A 16,498-nucleotide genomic window follows, 5' to 3' on the forward strand; every position below is an offset into this window, starting at 1 on the left:
AGAAACCCCATGTACCCAGTGAACATGCGTGCACAAACAGTGCCCAAATTTGTGGGCCATGAATGTGTTCTGATTTCTGAATAGAAAATTCGTCCTGAATGTATGAAAATTTCCTTTCCCCGCAGCCCTAAAAGATCTGGATTTACGAACTTGGAAAAGCGGCAACATTCTCTGTTCGTAGTACACCAAGGCTGTCCAATTTAGAGTCATGAATTCCGTAGGTTCCAATAGAAATTTCGCATTAGGCATAAAATTCCGCGACTCTCCGAGCCAAGGGAACGAAAAACAGAAACGGCGTAAATCAAAGACGAGGAACCCAGCTTGCAGAAACGCAGCCTGTTCCGAAAAGAGGAATATGACAGACACTTAGATACCTCGTAGCACCTAAATACAGATTGTATCGATCAGATTCCCGAGTCTTCCAGAACACGTCCGAAAATCGGAGAAAAAATCGCATCCGTGAATGATCGAAGAGAGGGCGGAGGAAATAATTTTGGTCGCGGTCGTCACCGTGAAAATACTTCGATGCTTCCCTAATTGCGAGTTTTGCGTCGAATCCGTCACATGCCCGAGCCTCCTACAACAGTCGGTACACTCTGCCGTTGTTGAGTGGTAACGTTCCGCAAAAAGGATTGTCACCAATTGTCACATTGTCAGTTGTCGTCGGTTTCCCATCGATCAGGTCTCGACCGTTTCGATTGAGGTGTTGTTTTTTCGATTCGGAAAATGACAGTTTCAACGTGCACCGCCGATTCGAGCAGATCATCGCAGGAAATTTGATTCGCGAGGCGGCGATCGTTATCTCTGGCTGGGACTGAATTGCAGACCGTTCGCAAAATGAATGATCTTCTGGGGGAGCTCGAGGCCATGCGAATCTCGGGCGTTCCGCTCGAGAATGGCTTTTGGACGGCGTGCGTCGATCTCGTACAGAAGACCTACGTTCCTGAGAAAACGATCGGTGCCAGTCGTCCTTGCGAGGAGAAGGACTACAGAGAGTACAGACAGATCGTCGACAGGAACCTGAGGAATATCAGGTCCATGCTCCCCCATGTCTCCCACAATTGTTGCCAGGAGAACGCGTCCTCTGTTAGGACTTTTACCATTAACTTGTTGTTGTTGATCGGCGAACACCATGAGAAAAATATTTGGAACACCGCAGAGTCTGTGTCAATCTCCAAAGAGCTGTTAAACAGTCTCCTGGAGTTGTACAAATGCCAGAGCATAGCTCAGTTTCTAATGGAGCAGGATAATTTTGTCACTGCACTGGTCACGTTAAGACCCAAACTGATGAAACACACTTGGAAATCTTATCCCGCTGCTGTTGCCTGTTATAAGTGGCTTTTGCATCAAGTGGAGGTCTGTAGAATCATTCGATACTTGTGGGCTTTGATCGTATATTAAAGCTGATTGTTTGTTCCACAGAAACCAGCTTTACACGACCATTTGGGCGATGTTCTTCCAACAGCTTTAATCATTATCGACGACTATGTGCCATACAATGTGGTGATAGGTCTTGAATGCTTACAGCAAATTATCCAGCACTCGCATTTAGTAAGATTGAATTTGTTTGTAATCTGTATATTACTTGTCTCGTTACTAATTGCTTGATTTCTTGTGTCTAGAAGAAAGGACTAATAGAGACCGGGTATGCCAAAGTAATGTTCCATGCTTTAGAGCGCTTGACTCATCAGAGAGAGGACAAATATGTGATATTGGTATATTCGTGTATAACTAGTTTGTTAGCTACCATGGAACTTTGGGACTATACATTAAAGGTCTTCGAAGTAAGCTCCATTATATTTGATAATAATGTTCATTTTAATGTATGTATTACCATATTATGCATTATCGCAGTGGACACAGCGGGACGATGTTCTGGCTGTTTTATTGGATAACATGGAGTTCGAGCAAAACGTAGAGCTCAGACGAGTTTATATGCTGAGTTTACCCCAACTTTTGACCAACATTGGTTGCGCAAAGTGGTGCGAGAGACTAACTAGAATACTGACTGAATATTGCGAACATCACACGGACCTTCGAACGTTGAAAGCGACATTGGAGGTGAATATTTTCGAACGCTTTCTTTTATTTACGTTCGCTTATCAACAGTACATAAATATTCGATTATGTTTTTCAGACGGCCAAAACGTTTCTGTTGATGTTCCATCAGCGAGGCGCGGCCCACTGTGTACCTCTGTACACCGCGTTCTTGAAATTACACTTCGACCTAACAGAGACCCCTGTATTCGACAATGAGATCAAGCGAAATCTGCAGGACTGCATCTGTTTGTTATACAAACTGTCCCCGAACGTGGGTTGCGCAGTCATGAGGGACGATCGTACACGCTCGGTGATAAAGAATAGTCTGCAAGTAGCATGCCTAGGCGATACCAAATATTTCGAGTGAAATCAACCATAAACAAGTCTGTTCTAGAATGAACTCCGACAAACTGTGTGTATGGGCCGCATTATTTAAAACCGGAAAGAAAACATTATTTTTTGTAGTTTCTTAGGGTATGATACAAAATAAAACATAACGAATAGTACTTAGAAATCTCATTTGTGATTTAATGAATAAATGTATAGCACTTTGTATTGTAAAATAAAGATTTTTGTTAGAACGTCTCTCGATCAAAGCTATCCTTTCACGGGGAATAATAACATTAAAACCGAGCGATTATCTTTTTCCGAAAACTGGAGCAACCATTTGCCAACCTTCATCAAGAAGCTCTTATCTAACGGAAAACACATGTGCGAAAATAATTTGTTCAATCTTCCACTGTTTATCCGTATTATATTTTTTGTATCACTATTAACGACTACCCACTATTAACGATAATGTCAAAACATTCGACTTTGCACGGGAAGATAAGGGTGGGAACTTATCATATAAACAGCCGGCCGACATACATATTTTTAATATTCACTCGTCGCTAGACCGTCGAGGTTGCCAGAAATTAAGGATCTATCGTTGATTCAACAGTGGCTTCGCCATGTCGCCTATCCTAATTGTTATAATACTATTAATCATAGGGTACAAGTTCTACGAGTTTCTTACGTGCGTGCCACCGAACGTCCCGCCAAGTAAGTGGAACTAAAAATCGGAAAACCTACTAATTTAGGAAGACTGGGGAAAGTTGATACAGGGACTGGTTGAGCCTCTTTTAGATGGACCACGATTTTCAATAATCTCTTCGTGCACTAACAGCTCTGCCGCGTGTGCCGTTCGGCGGGTCCTATTGGCACCTTCTTTGGGGAGACTACGCGTTCCCCAGCAACACCCTGCGCTACTACGTTGACAAATTGAAATCGAAAGTCGTGACTTGCTACTTGGGACCATACTTGGCCGTGATCGCGAACGACTACGACAGTATCAAGGAACTGTACAAGAACGAAGCGTTCGATGGCAGAGGGGTCGACGTGGACGTTCTAAAAGTGAGAGCCTTTGGAAGCAGTTATGGCATCTTCTTCACCGAAGGTTCGTTTTGGCAACATCAAAGACGTTTCGCTCTTAGGAACATGAGGGACTTCGGTTTCGGTAGACGACAGGAGAAGTACGAGGCAGATATGATGGCGGAGGTCACCTTACTGGTCGACATGCTGAGGAATGGGCCCATCAACAACCAAGAGAAGGTGTTCTGCGCAGAGCTATTTAGAAGGTAGCTTTTCGATCAGGGATTAACACGGTGTCTTTTAGACGTTCCTGAGGAAGGATGAGGCTTATTTTCCCGACATCCTGTTCCCATACTTCGGGAACAGCATTTGGGATATCATGACCGGCGAGAGGTACGGTCGCTCGGAACACCAGCGGCTGAGAAAACTCTGTGGAAGTGCCATGATGTTCCAAAGGGCCGGCGACACCACCGGCGCTGCCCTTTCCCAGCGAGCGTTCCTCAAGTACTTTGGGAACTTGTTCGGGTTCACTAATATCATCAAGGGAAACGCTGGCATGGTGGAGTTCGTGCAGGTACGTCCTCTGCTACATTGGGTGTGCGGAAGAGAAAATTAAAAAATCCTAGTTTTAGAAAATAAGTATGAAAAATTGGGATTCTTCTTTACGTAAATGAGTGATACAACCCTACGGGAGTAGGTAGTAAAAGTTGAAAAGATATTCGTTCCTATCAATTCAGCAGCGTTGTGATTGACGTAGGAATACATAGACAAGCAGAGGACATTGAACTCGGATGGCAGCGACATGGGGATGGTAGACAGGTATCTAACCGAAATGCGTAACCAGACTGGTCCGTCCGACTTCTCGGAGAAGCAACTGATCATGACTATGGTGGACTTCATGTTCCCATCGCTATCAGCGATGCCGAGCGCTTTAACACACCTCATCAAGTTCGTCATGCACAATCCGGAAATTGGGAAGAAAGTACAGGATGAGATAGATCAGGTGGTTGGGACCGGAAGGATCGTGACTTGGGAGGACAGAAAGAAGTAATGCACTTCCCGAAATGGAAAAATAGCAAACATATTGATTCGATATATGTTGCTTCAGCCTGCCGTACACCGAAGCCACCATAAGAGAGAGCATGAGATGCGAGACGCTGACGCCTCTCGGCGTGCCTCACAAGGCCATGAAGGATGCCACTCTCTGCGGCTACCATGTCCCGAAGGAGTCGTTTGTGATCGCGAATCTATCAGGCTTGAACTCTGATCCTGAACTATGGGGAGACCCTGAGAACTTCCGGCCCGAACGGTTCCTCAAAGAAGATGGCCAACTAGGCAAGGACCCAACTTTACCTTTCGGGTTCGGTGCGTATAGAGAATTTGGCAATTGCCAGCGATGTTTCGATGGGGAAATAACAATTCTGGTTTTAGGACATCGTGTATGTGCTGGGGAAACTTTCGCCAGGTATAACATGTTCGGAGTATTCGCTGCGCTAATGCAGTCTTTCAATTTTGGGTTCGTCGAAAGTGAACCTACGGGGATCAACGATAAAATTCCTGGGTTGATCGTCACCCCCAAGGAGACCTGGATTCGAGTGGAGCCACGGTACTGAAGATAGGAATGGAAGTGGACTTTCTTGTAACAACATTGATTGGGTAATTGGTAATAGTAGCAAATGGTAAAATCGAAATTATATCACTCGTCAATATTTTTGAGACGACTTATTGACTTATAGGTCTTGCTTTATCTTGTTTTTAATGTCGTATAAATCGGTCCCGAAGACGTCGCAATAAGGGTAATCTATCTTGGCAAAAATAGATAGTAAATAAACAAATTTTATCAAGAGGCCGACAGTATATCATTGCCAATGACTCATTGGTCATCTCTTTGTTATGTCAGGATAGAATGAAAACAGCACACTGTACGTTTTAACATGCTATAGATTTATTTTTATAATTCGTGACAGTCTGAGACAAAAAAATACATCGCATCGGACTAAATGTACTTAACATAGAAAGGTTCTCGAAATTGTTGCCTACAAGCAAGTACCCGTTTGTCGATGCGTACTTGCATTCTAAGAGACGTATTCTTATTAAAATATTCAGTGACTGTGAAATAAACGTATTATGTACAGATATTATTATGACGGAGAAGAGAGGGAAGATGCTCTTACTCTTATGTGCAGTCAAAAGTAAAAACTCGCGTGCAAAAGCGACGGTATTTATGTTGAGTCAATCGCGTTCGCAGAAGACACAATTTCCTATCCTTGACTAACATTTATACTCGATGTTTAATCATATTCTATAAAATCAAAATTAATTTCAAACATCGAGTACAATCGTCAGCGTGAAAACACAAGATTGCGAGTTCTCGTAACGCGAACGCACCGACACAAATGCCGACGCAGTTGCATATACACTTTATTGCTAAGCTTCCCAAATTTCCCATGTCCTCCTTTCTCCTGTTAAATACAGGAGAGCGTTCGTAGTTCTAAAATATTTGGTGCCACTCAATCGTAACTTGGTAATCATACCTGTTACAACGGCTTTGCATGTTGAGTATCTAATGCGTTAGAACTGTTAGAAGTAATCGAACGATGCCAATCGAGAGATTCCATTGTTGTGTATCATCATTGTTGCGCCGACAGAAGTCATTAACCAGCGATAACGATAGAAATCAATTAGATACACGACAAACGTATGAAAAACTTCATCGTTCTTTATTACAATTCGTTATGAAATTGATATACAAATAGCTTTCAATAATTTCATATCGATACAGGAATATAATTCGAATACTGTAATTTGTTCGTTAATAAAACTTTGCGTGCATTAACGACTCGCTGGAAGGAATGCGTCGTAAGTGTAGCACAGAAATGGCTGTAAGCTTCGATGCTGGATCTGACAAAAGTATCCATATGATCTAACATATCTTCGCATTGTACTATTTAAATGAGTTAATGAAGTTTGGCAAAACAACAATCGTAATATCTATAAATACGGTGTATTTGTACATTGAACGTTCGCTAGACGGCGGGCACGAAGCTTTCTTTCAACGCAATGTACATATAAGTACTGGAGCATTACAGACACACGTTAAATATGTTCTCGTTATCATGGATGCAAAGACACTTGTGCAGAACTGTTTTTTCAAGTACTAACTTGTCGCGCACAGAAGGTTCCTCGAGTATGGTATGAAATCAATAAGACATAACATCACATTGTACATAGCTCCACGTGTGTATTTGAATAACCAAGTAAATAGCATTTCATTTTACAATGCACTTCTCTTCGATAGATGTTCAATGGCAGTCTATTTCACAGAATTCCCTAGCCGAGATGCACTTATTCCCTGTGTGCCAAAATATACATCCCCAAGAATGCTAACACCGCACACTTAAATTTGGGATACTCGTTCATGTATATTGTAATCATCCCCACATATGGTAGGAAACCCTTTGCTTTACCAACAACATCTTTATTGGTCAGCCATAGCTGACCAGCTGCGTACAAACCTCTGTCATCGACAGAGTTGTTATCACCTTTTGTCAGAAATGTAATAGTATTGTTTTGGTCACCCCTAAAATTCATGAATTCTCGTTCATTGATTATTCTAGCTTATGTCCTAACCTTACCATTTCTTAGCAACTAGCTGATACTTACTTTTCGTGTAGTTTAAGTATTCTGTGGACAATTGGAATATCCCTACCCTCAACTTTAAAGACAACAATTTCTCCTACCCTGACTGGTTCGTCGTGGTAATTGGTTAAAAATAATAAATCCCCCCTATGAAATGCTGGCTCCATACTACCGCTATAACATAGTTAGGTAGAAAATGCGTAAGGACGGTGCATTAGCATTGTTAAATTACATACAAAGTATCCTAATGAAACTTAAAAATAATTAAAACCCTTTTCAAAAGACAACTAAGTTGCATTAAATAAGAACATAAGTTGGAAAACCAATATCGAGATGCAGTGACATTTAGAAGTTATTCGGAAATAGCGTGAATAAAATTTGACGCAAGTAAAATTGAAGATCGCCAGTTTCGTAAGTTAAAATTATTCGCGCGTAAGATGCGTTAGCAAAATGTTAGGTTAAGTGTTGGGAATACCTGAGAACGACCACGATCGGGCTTTCGGTACCTGTTACGACCATCAATCCTTTCCACATCATCAACGCTGAGGAGACGATCATAGCGAAACTCAGCACTTGATACAGACACTGTAAATAATAATACGAGAATCGTTGTTATACTCCATTCCACCGACCATATGTGCTTGCTCGCCGAAAAACTTGCGACGCTTGAACATGCAAAATTTCTTTACCTGACGTTTATTCATCCTCCGGACATCGTCGAACACAGACTGCAACGAGGCCACAACCATTTTTTTCTACAAATTACGTGAACCAACTAAACAAAACAGCCTCAAAACTACGTTTACGTTTCCCCTTGAACGCAACCGGCAACGACCAGTCGCATCACCACGTCACGTAAACAATGAACAGGGAACAATTGGAACAGATGGAAGGTGGAACTGACGGAACGGACCGAGTTCTATCGGGAATGGCGGGACAATTTCAAATGATAGACGTACATAACACAAACAATAATCAATAATTATTCATTAGTGGCCATTCCGTGATTGTAATTATTTTGTTTCAAATTGTAATTCTTACAGAATGAATAGAAGTCAGTACTATTAGGTTGATTCATATGAAATGTCCGATTTTAGAATGCAACTCTTAGAAAACGTTTCGATCAAGAAATGCTATTATAGTCTATAGGCACAGACAAGATATAAGAGTAGATCAATCACCCAACATATTTTTCTATCTCACGTTGTGAGTTGTGACACCATTCCGTGTCACATCCTACCAAAATTTGCTATTTCTGTTACAGACTCGTAAAATGAATTCGTGTCGTGCGATAGAGTTTATTGAATTTCCGTTAAAATTAATTTCGATTTTATGTACAAATTGAATTGTTTATTTACTATTAATTCTTATTTAGTTTCTGACTGTTTGTCAATTGTAATTAATGGATTTGTCCTTTCTGTTACAGATTCCGCGGGAAAAGAATCAATCGTTTGAAAGAGCATCTTGGTAGCGAGATCGATGCTTTCGAGAATCGAATCGTGACGTAGCATCATGGCGGACTTTCTTGAAACAGGAGAGGACGCGAGCGTGAGTACAAATTATTTTTTAAATTAAACTGTGTTATTCAACATTTTATTTCAAACCATTAATGAATAATTAATAAATATTCAAGTTGAATTATTTATTCTCTATTAATTCCAATTTACTCTTGTGTCGTGACGATTAATTGGCTTTGAATTCGTGTCGTGCGATAGAAATCGAATTTATTTAATTTCCGTTAAAATTAATTTCGATTTTATAGTCAACTTGAATTATTTATTTATTATTAATTGTTATTTAGTTTTTGACTGTTCGCCAATTGAAATTAATAAATTTGTTCTTTTTGTTACAGATTCCAAGGGAAAAGGATCAATCGATCGAAATCAATCGAAAGCCTGACGTAGCATCATGGCGGACTTTCTTGAAGCGGGAGAAGACGTAAGCGTGAGTACAAATTAAATTTCAATGAAAAATTGTACAGCATTTAAATTAAAATGTTTTTATATGCCAATGATATTGTACGAATCGATTTTAATATGTTTTTGTTTTATCTATTGATTTCAGGACAACAAGTAGTAAGTAAATAAACAATTTTTGATTGCTCTATTATTGCTTTCGTAGATCATTTTGGCAGTCTTTAATAGCATCTCGTCGGTGTACAGGGGCTGGCAGTCTTAATGTCATTGCTAAAGATCGAACATTTCGAAAAGAATCTGGGAGAGTTTAGATTTCCAATGGGAAGACATGGGGAAGACAGCAGATTTGCAGACTGTCGAATAATGATAACACGTAGAATCACTTTAATGTCACTTTATTGACTACAGACATACTTAAACCGAAATACTGTGATCCGACCTATCCACATCCTCCGTAGAAGTCTCCGAATATTCTTCACTCTCAGAACATGTTTTCTCCGTTATGCTGCCGGGGTTTGTAACTATAAAACAAATTAGAAAGTTCGCAGCACCATATAATTCGCGGCGCATCATCGTCGCGCCGGAAACGCTTAATAATTACAAAGAACAAAGCTCGAGTAATGTCGAGATACTGTAATGAGTCTAGGAGTTTTTTTTCATTTCTCTTTCTCATTCTCCTTCGAGTATAGGCAAAGAGATTCTTACTTGAGCATTTTCTCATTCTCTTTCTCTCTTTCTCTCTCACACATGCATTTGCACACTCTCTTTCTCTCTCTCTGGTACACCATATACAGGCACACGTATAGAATTCTCATTCACACCGAAATATCAAGGTGGCTAAAGATTAACGATACATATATTATATATATATATATAAATTGCAATTGTTTAGCTTTCTCTGACGAGCTTTCGAGCCGTTATCCATAAAATGCAGCGAACGCTATGAACCGAGAAACGTCCGAAAGTATCTTTACTCGAACATTTTAGACCCTATTTTGTCACAATAATTTTATAAATTTTACACAGTTTTCGCTGCATTTTCTTTCGGTGATCTAGCCGTGAACATCGCGTAGAACGTGCATGGTAAACTCAACAATTATACGATATAACAGATCCTAACTTAACGGTGCGTTCGAAATTCCTCGACGCGGCGATTGGTTCGTCCAGGACCAGTTCGGTTCAGAGGTGGCACCGCCCGATTGATTATTCGAGTTAAGTACAGGTTGTCCCAAAGAGAAAGATCAACGTTGAATCGGAAACAGGTCCAAGTACAAAGTAGATTGGAACAGCCTTATATGGCAACGTCAGCTGCATCCAGCTGGATGCAATGCACTCCTGTTAAAGGGTCCATTCCGATTCACGCATGATGCGCATACACTGTATAGTGTAGTATAGGAGTCTCTATGCATACACTATACAGTGTATGCGCATCATGCGTGAATCGGAATGCACCCAAAGTCATTTATCAGTCATTCCCACTAGGATGCTTGACCACACCTCTTTTATGGCGATAGCAACACTTTGAATGCCTTCGTACATACTAATTTCCCACAACTGTTACAATTTCAATTAATCGTAACAATCATCATTTAGAGCAAAAATTCTAAAATAAATTTAATACTTAATGGGTTAATATTATTCCGGTAGACAAACTGTTAACATTCTAATTACTCGTGGTCAATCTGTCCTCAATAGATGCGTTGAAAAGAGTGGCGAGGCAGTCAAAGTGTTCGTTCTCATGCACATCAACTTCGAACAGGACTGGCCGAGGGCTCTCGACGACAATTAGAGTATAGCACGATAAACTATATATATGCACGAACTGGTTAACATCTGTGATAAAACACCTTTCCGAAGTTCTTCGACGTAATTGCCGCACTTGTGCGTGAATCATCTGCACGGCTGGCCGTGCCCGATACAAAAGGGAATCTAAACGAGACGCAATTATCATCGAAAACAATAATCAACGCGTACAATGGTTAAGAAACACGTGAGCAAGAAGTGATTCACAGAGGCAACACTCTCTCCCTATCGAAAACGAAACGAGCTAAGTCTTCGACAACGAACACAGCTTCTTCAGCTTGCTCTTATACGGAAATTAAGTCGTGCAATTATCCTTCTCGAGACGTAACGAAACTCCGTTGCATTCGAACCCCCTCGAAAGCACACAGAAGAGAACATTCGCTGCGCGATTTGTTTAAGCGTTGTCGTTCACGAGCTGCTAGCTAGGATGATCTACTACGGTTTCGACAAACACGCGCGCCACGTCGACGCTAATCTCCATGAAAAAGGGGGATGCCTCGATATCATACAATCGATTACAGCAGCCACGGGCTGTCTTAAAGTTACCCGTGCCTGATTACGGATTAACCGGCGCACAGTAGGTCAGAATCGCAACCTGGACGAAATCCAAAGCTAGAGAAAGTTACAACATTCTCGGTCTGATAGAAAAAATATCGAATACTTTTCTTTTTAATTTTCATTTTAATAGGAAGTCAAGACACATAAGTAGACTGCGGGCCATTATGCAAATATATTGATACTCTTAAATGCTTGTTATCTTTCTCCAAATCCGCAGTCTATACATTACGTCTTTGAGGAAAACGATTCGAGAGACTAGCGGCTGTTTGTTTAACAAACGCGGTCAGATATACCGCGAGCAAGGTCCGTGCTCAGTGCATCTCAATCGAGTGTACAACTACATGAATAATCCTAATTTAAATTTGTTTCGTGAACATTTTTGGACGAATTCCGCCCATTTCATAGAAACTGGCCACTGTGCGCCGAGCGGATGTCTAGCAGCTAGGGTCGCGTACACAAAATCTAGAAAGTCAAGTGGCACTGGTTTACCAATAGTAGCCTGAGTCGTGTCAGGTGTGACTAGAATTCGTTTCCCCCCTTCTGCAACTCTAAGTTGCTCCCGTGGTTTCACGGCGCGCCGATCCTCAATACAAAGTACCAGAGAGCTACGGTTTTTAGAAAAAGCTTAGGAAACGGAACTCCGTGCGAACTCCTGGATGGACAACTGCATGATCGTAAGCGACACTGATCTAGGGCGCAGCAAGCACAGGTGTGTTGTCTCAGTCACGTATAAAAAAATGTCCGGCGAGTCGGGCCGCGCGATCAGAAGGCGTCTAACGAGTAATCTAGGATCGACGAGTTCAGAATTAATCGCATTCCGGATGACTGTGAGCAACGGTGTTCCCCGCGACCGAAATTCTTTTTCTTCGTCAAACGAAGAGCAAAAGCCCCCGTACCCGTTGTTTCGTCAGCGAATACTAATCAAAATATCGGCTAAGACCCGATTTACCCTCTCCCTCAGTTTGCGACTAGCTTAGCCCGGATGCTTGGAACAGAACCGATATGAACGTTTCGTTTGCCCCGCGAGATAGAACTATGTACAAACGAACCCAGTTTATGGCGCCTAGTGCTAAGACACAATGTTTATCAATGCGTGTTACGCGTCCTGTGTATGTATGTGTGTGTGTCTGTCTGTGTGTATGTGTGTAGCTCAACGGCGCTCGCTGCTGATGCCTTCAATCAGATGTGGTCGACAGAAACGTGGTTGGTCTTATTCCTTGATGCGATCAGCAGCTGTCCCCAAGTTTCATGCAACCTTCTTCTTACTTGTCTTCTTGCTGCGGGGTAGGGTGGCGGAGCTTGTTATCTGCAAACAAAGGAATGCGTCTCAACGATGTGACTTCGGATTAACTATCTTAGCTGGGGGCAACAATCCTCAAATAAAAAACCGGTCGCTGCTCCCGTGGGCTCTAGGAACTTCTCTAGTCCTTCCAAAAAAAGCAAAGGAACACTTATTTGGTTCGTCGATTGCACACCACACGCCAGCGATATAATTCGAACCTGGATCTTCCTCGTCAGTAAATCTTCTCGCGGAAGCAACGGTTAATCGTTACACAGCGATTCGCGGATTGTTAACAAAAATACGGCTGGGCCTCGTTTATCCGGACCCAGGGTAATCTAGGGTACCATAGAGAACATAGGATACCGTAGAGAACGTAGGGCAACCTAAAGAATAGCGTACACAACTCCACAACATACTAGAAAATGAAATCGCGCTCTTCTAAACGAGGACCTGCCGCACCAGCATGCAAACGGGACACTCGCTAGATGATTAGTGACTAAGATTACGGAATCAGAAAATCACTCTAGAAACCATATCCATACGATCTGAACGTGTTAATCCGTTTCTTCTCCCAGACTCGCCAGTGTTTAAACAATGAGAAGGATGTAGGGGGTGGGACAGGCCACAGAGGGTTCGGTTTAGTATGCCGTCAACAAAAAACCAGTCAATGAGACCCGCCTAATTCTTATCATTACGTTTTCCATCATCTCAAGCCAGTCTCAGAAGATATCTGACTCCAGTTTCTTGCCGGCTCTCGGCGATTGAGACATCTCTCTGATATCCGACTGGGAACTCTTCGCTGTCGTTTCAACCTTCTCTTTCGTCTCAGCTTCGTTAGTGTCCACGCTGGGAGCTAGGACGTAGGTATCCGAGCTGTTTGAAGTATCATTATCACTCTTGTCGTCGGTGTTAGTGTCCTGGCTCGAGATAGACAGCTTGGGAGCGAGTTCTATGATAGTTTCTTGCGGTTCACTGCTCACAGACCTGGACTCTGCTGCGCTGATCTCCGAAGCAGAGTCCTCGGACTTCAGGGAACCTCTGTGCTCTCTATGGAAGGCGCTGTGGAAGATGTTCTTCGGGATAGTTAACAATTTAGTGAAACCCTCTTTGGTCCTCTGTCTCTTAGACTTCTTGCTCTTCGATTTGTCAGCGACGTGGGCAATGAACACGTCCTTTGTCTGGCTGGTGTTCGAGAAGGTCTTCACCGTGCCAGTCTTGATCACCAGCGTGGCTTTCAGCGCATTTTGAGAATCAACCTCGGTCAGGTCGGCCTCCTCGTTCAGATCCTCCTCGCTCTTCGTCAGAGGCGCTTTTGGCGCCGGTTTCTTGTTGTACTTGCCAGCTCGGCTCAGACTGTCCGAGCTGTTTTGCAGCGCGTTACCATTCTCCGCTATTGCATCATCGACTTCTTTCGATTCGTCGGTCTCTTTTGACGTTTCTTTGGCGTCGCTCGGGCCTTCGTTAGTGTCTACGTTCGCCTCTGTTTGGGACAATGAATCGGGGATACTACTATTACTACCTTTCTGTTTCTCCTGCGTGTACACAATGTTGTTGACAGCCTTGTGAGCCTCGCTCAACAGCTGCTTCAGCTCGTCGAACTTCGTCTGGCAGAGCTCGTCGGTTAGGCTGCGGTCCGACTCGCTGGTGGGTCCCTCGGGAACAGTATGAGGTTCCTGATCAATTACAGAGGCTTCAGGGATTATCTCAGGTGTCTTCTCTTCAACTTTGACCACCTGATCATCCACCGGATTGTCCACGATTTCTTTGTCTTTCACTTCTTCTATCGCTACCACTGTCTCAGGGACAGTCTTCACCTCTATACTCTGAATTATCTGAACCTCAGCGGTCAAAACAGGGTCCGAGGAGTCTTGAACCGACTCCTTGGACTCTGTGCTTGTCGCTAGAGGTTCTAGGCCTGATTGACTGGTGTTTTCGATCGGGTCGTCGTTACCTGCGACAGAGGATCCACGATCGAGCCTGATATAATCGGCTACATTACTGTTTTGCGACAGCAGGAGCAAGATCTCGAGAGCTTGCTCGGGGGTGACATGACTCAAAGGTGTCGGAAGTGAGATGTTTATGGAAGGAGGGAGGTCGTTGCTGTCGGAATCCTCGCCGGTGTCCTTCAAATACCAAAAATTATCTGATTACAACCGAACGGAAGTCGTGGGAGCGCCGCGAAGAGACGATCGATGGTGATCGAGGCTGAAAATCAAGTCCGCCCATTTGCATCGTCCACGTTCATTCACAATTAAACACATTTGGACGTAACAATGTGCAGAACAACAATGTGCAAATCGCTGGAAATGCGATGCTGTAGCATCGCTGTTTGAAACTCTTGTGCTTGAACACGACACAGAAAGAATTGGTGATAAGGACAGTACTTTTCAGTCTTCCTTACGATGCAAATGAGTTGAGCCTTGATTTATATCGTCGCGTAGGGCTGCCATATAGTACCTCTTGCGTCTTCTTCGTGGTGGAGCGAGGTTTTGCGCGTGTCCTTGCTCCGACGCTCGCCGTTCGAACCAGAGAATCACCCTGGGACGAACGAGTCGATTGCAGGGCTTCTCCGCTGCTGTATCCGCTGGATATGTCATCCGAGGATCTTATGTTGCTGAAATTGATAGATTAAAGTTAGCATCTCGTAGGTACAGTTCTCAATTTATTCTCAAAGGGAAGCTTAGAGAACAAGGAAGTATTATAAAAGATACGCACGTTAAGCTGGCTGTGGGCTCCCTGGACGTGGGCTCCTTCACGTTTATGCACTTGTACAGGTCCACTTCAGAGAAGTACATCTCTACCCGATTGCTACTCGACTGTGTCCGACGAGGGCTATAGCCTCTCCTTCCAACGTGCTCTCTTCGACGAGGTTCCACTAGAATTGACAACAAATTTTCAATAATCTATGCAGGTCGTGATCTGTAATTTTAATGTCAGTTCGATCATGGAACTGATGTAGCGTTGGTCAGACAGTCCTCTTATACTTGTGAAAGTTTGCAAGCTACACAGTCCTTCGGTAGCAATAGCAATTTTAATCGCGATCCAACAATGAACTTTTCATAACATGATATAACAATTTCTTTCTTGAAATACTAGAAGACTTTCTGACCAAGCCAACACAATCTCCAGAAAGTGGTCGCCCGACATAGAACGTAGCAGCCCAGGTAGTCGTAATGATCGACACAAGTCCACCAGTGTCAAAGGAACAAGTAGATCAGCGAGTATAGGGGAAAATGAGAATGAATGGGCCTAAATACATCCCGCAAGTCCTCCGTCGTCCGAGGATTGCTTAGGAATCGAACTAGACGAGTTAAACCAAATGGTGTAACGACTAGATTGCGTGTTCCCCTCGTATCGTAGCATTCGAAAAATCATCTTGCAAATGATTCTCTATCTAAAAGTCACGCGAGAACAAGCGGTCTAGCATCGTCGGGCAACCTGCAATGTCCGTCTCGTCGTGCAAGTGCGACGTGTTTCTATTCTCGTCTTCCTTCTCGCCGGTCAGGTCGCTCAGGCTGTAGCTCTTCTTTAAATGCTGCACCAGTCCGCCGCCGCCCTGAAAGACCAATTTTTCGGTTGTTTCAGCGAGGCCGGCAGAACGCCCACGTTGCTTTTTTTTTAATACTGTTAAAGCGTCAGTGCAAAAAGAGAGAGAAAGAAAAAGAAAATCAACAAAACTCGACCGAGAGCAACGAAAGACAGGGTGTACCAAAAAAAAAAAGAAGAGAGCAAAATAGAGAAAAAGAAGAATGCGACAAAAAAAATAGAACTGTCTTACCAAAATACCCGGAAAAAATAATGAGGTGTTAATTGTGTTATCTCGTCAGCCGACCAGAGATCTACGGGACCATCGTCTCGTTGTTGTATAGTTGTCTATCGATCGATCTAGGCCGGGTTTGCCAGTCCT

At 42.9% G+C, this 16,498-nt stretch overlaps 5 protein-coding genes across 13 annotated transcripts in view; 3 read left to right on the forward strand and 2 right to left on the reverse strand.

Moving 5' to 3' along the window:
* Positions 1-186: 186 nt before the first annotated feature.
* On the forward strand, positions 187-2,622 carry LOC143215819 (TELO2-interacting protein 2). Of its 2 annotated transcripts, none has more exons than XM_076438346.1 (5): positions 187-1,356; positions 1,423-1,551; positions 1,626-1,784; positions 1,855-2,061; positions 2,138-2,622. In XM_076438346.1, the coding sequence occupies exons 1-5, from the start codon at positions 838-840 to the stop codon at positions 2,405-2,407; spliced, it is 1,284 nt and encodes a 427-aa protein (XP_076294461.1). In that variant the 5' UTR covers positions 187-837; the 3' UTR covers positions 2,408-2,622. The 2 variants fall into 2 exon arrangements, with proteins under 2 accessions (XP_076294461.1, XP_076294460.1); XM_076438345.1 differs by having other exon boundaries at positions 189-1,356; positions 1,623-1,784.
* A 290-nt stretch (positions 2,623-2,912) lies between these two features.
* On the forward strand, positions 2,913-5,592 carry Cyp304a1 (Probable cytochrome P450 304a1). Of its 2 annotated transcripts, XM_076438338.1 has the most exons (7): positions 2,913-3,084; positions 3,209-3,633; positions 3,698-3,967; positions 4,151-4,440; positions 4,502-4,758; positions 4,825-5,049; positions 5,130-5,592. In XM_076438338.1, the coding sequence occupies exons 1-6, from the start codon at positions 2,994-2,996 to the stop codon at positions 5,004-5,006; spliced, it is 1,515 nt and encodes a 504-aa protein (XP_076294453.1). In that variant the 5' UTR covers positions 2,913-2,993; the 3' UTR covers positions 5,007-5,049; positions 5,130-5,592. The 2 variants fall into 2 exon arrangements, with proteins under 2 accessions (XP_076294453.1, XP_076294452.1); XM_076438337.1 differs by having other exon boundaries at positions 4,825-5,592.
* Positions 5,593-6,092: 500 nt separating this feature from the next.
* On the reverse strand, positions 6,093-7,909 carry Twr (signal peptidase complex catalytic subunit SEC11 homolog C twr). Its single transcript, XM_076438351.1, has 4 exons — positions 7,722-7,909; positions 7,508-7,617; positions 7,057-7,206; positions 6,093-6,973 (listed from the first exon to the last, which is right to left on the reverse strand). The coding sequence occupies exons 1-4, from the start codon at positions 7,779-7,781 to the stop codon at positions 6,739-6,741; spliced, it is 555 nt and encodes a 184-aa protein (XP_076294466.1). The 5' UTR covers positions 7,782-7,909; the 3' UTR covers positions 6,093-6,738.
* Positions 7,910-8,925: 1,016 nt separating this feature from the next.
* Kdm3 (Lysine demethylase 3) overlaps positions 8,926-16,498 on the forward strand; it is a 368,071-nt gene continuing 360,498 nt past the window's right edge. Inside the window, exon 1 of the mRNA XM_076438307.1 lies at positions 8,926-8,976. Coding sequence (XP_076294422.1) covers positions 8,941-8,976 — 36 coding nt within the window. The 5' untranslated portion in view covers positions 8,926-8,940. The remainder of the gene's footprint in view (positions 8,977-16,498) is intronic.
* Positions 9,328-16,498, reverse strand: part of LOC143215815 (uncharacterized) — a 32,089-nt gene continuing 24,918 nt past the window's right edge. For 6 of the 7 annotated variants that reach the window (XR_013010452.1, XR_013010451.1, XR_013010449.1 and 3 more), the window contains exons 5-9: positions 16,030-16,147; positions 15,307-15,466; positions 15,049-15,205; positions 13,134-14,714; positions 9,328-12,615 (exon numbers count right to left, since the gene is read on the reverse strand). Coding sequence is in view for 1 of the 7 variants with exons in the window: in XM_076438332.1 (XP_076294447.1) it covers positions 13,311-14,714; positions 15,049-15,205; positions 15,307-15,466; positions 16,030-16,147 (1,839 nt within the window). In the remaining 6 variants the exon portion in view is untranslated. The remainder of the gene's footprint in view (positions 12,616-13,133; positions 14,715-15,048; positions 15,206-15,306; positions 15,467-16,029; positions 16,148-16,498) is intronic. The other variant, XM_076438332.1, reaches the window with a different exon arrangement.

The sequence above is a fragment of the Lasioglossum baleicum genome, chromosome 14, assembly GCF_051020765.1.
Source record: "Lasioglossum baleicum chromosome 14, iyLasBale1, whole genome shotgun sequence".
Taxonomy (NCBI): domain Eukaryota; kingdom Metazoa; phylum Arthropoda; class Insecta; order Hymenoptera; family Halictidae; genus Lasioglossum; species Lasioglossum baleicum.

What these genes read in the sequence shown, in the direction of transcription:
- LOC143215819 (XM_076438345.1), top strand. Translation starts at nt 838, where the DNA reads ATGAATGATCTTCTGGGGGAGCTCGAGGCCATGCGAATCTCGGGCGTT. An exon ending in GGCTTTTGCATCAAGTGGAG is followed by an intron (nt 1,357 to 1,422) that starts GTCTGTAGAATC and finishes TTTGTTCCACAG; the next exon opens with AAACCAGCTTTACACGACCA. An exon ending in CGTTGAAAGCGACATTGGAG is followed by an intron (nt 2,062 to 2,137) that starts GTGAATATTTTC and finishes TATGTTTTTCAG; the next exon opens with ACGGCCAAAACGTTTCTGTT.
- Cyp304a1 (XM_076438337.1), top strand. Translation starts at nt 2,994, where the DNA reads ATGTCGCCTATCCTAATTGTTATAATACTATTAATCATAGGGTACAAG. An exon ending in ACTTGGGAGGACAGAAAGAA is followed by an intron (nt 4,441 to 4,501) that starts GTAATGCACTTC and finishes ATGTTGCTTCAG; the next exon opens with CCTGCCGTACACCGAAGCCA. An exon ending in AACTTTACCTTTCGGGTTCG is followed by an intron (nt 4,759 to 4,824) that starts GTGCGTATAGAG and finishes TTCTGGTTTTAG; the next exon opens with GACATCGTGTATGTGCTGGG.
- Twr (XM_076438351.1), bottom strand. Translation starts at nt 7,781, where the DNA reads ATGGTTGTGGCCTCGTTGCAGTCTGTGTTCGACGATGTCCGGAGGATG. An exon ending in CCGATCGTGGTCGTTCTCAG is followed by an intron (nt 7,207 to 7,507) that starts GTATTCCCAACA and finishes ACTATGTTATAG; the next exon opens with CGGTAGTATGGAGCCAGCAT. An exon ending in ATACTTAAACTACACGAAAA is followed by an intron (nt 6,974 to 7,056) that starts GTAAGTATCAGC and finishes CATGAATTTTAG; the next exon opens with GGGTGACCAAAACAATACTA.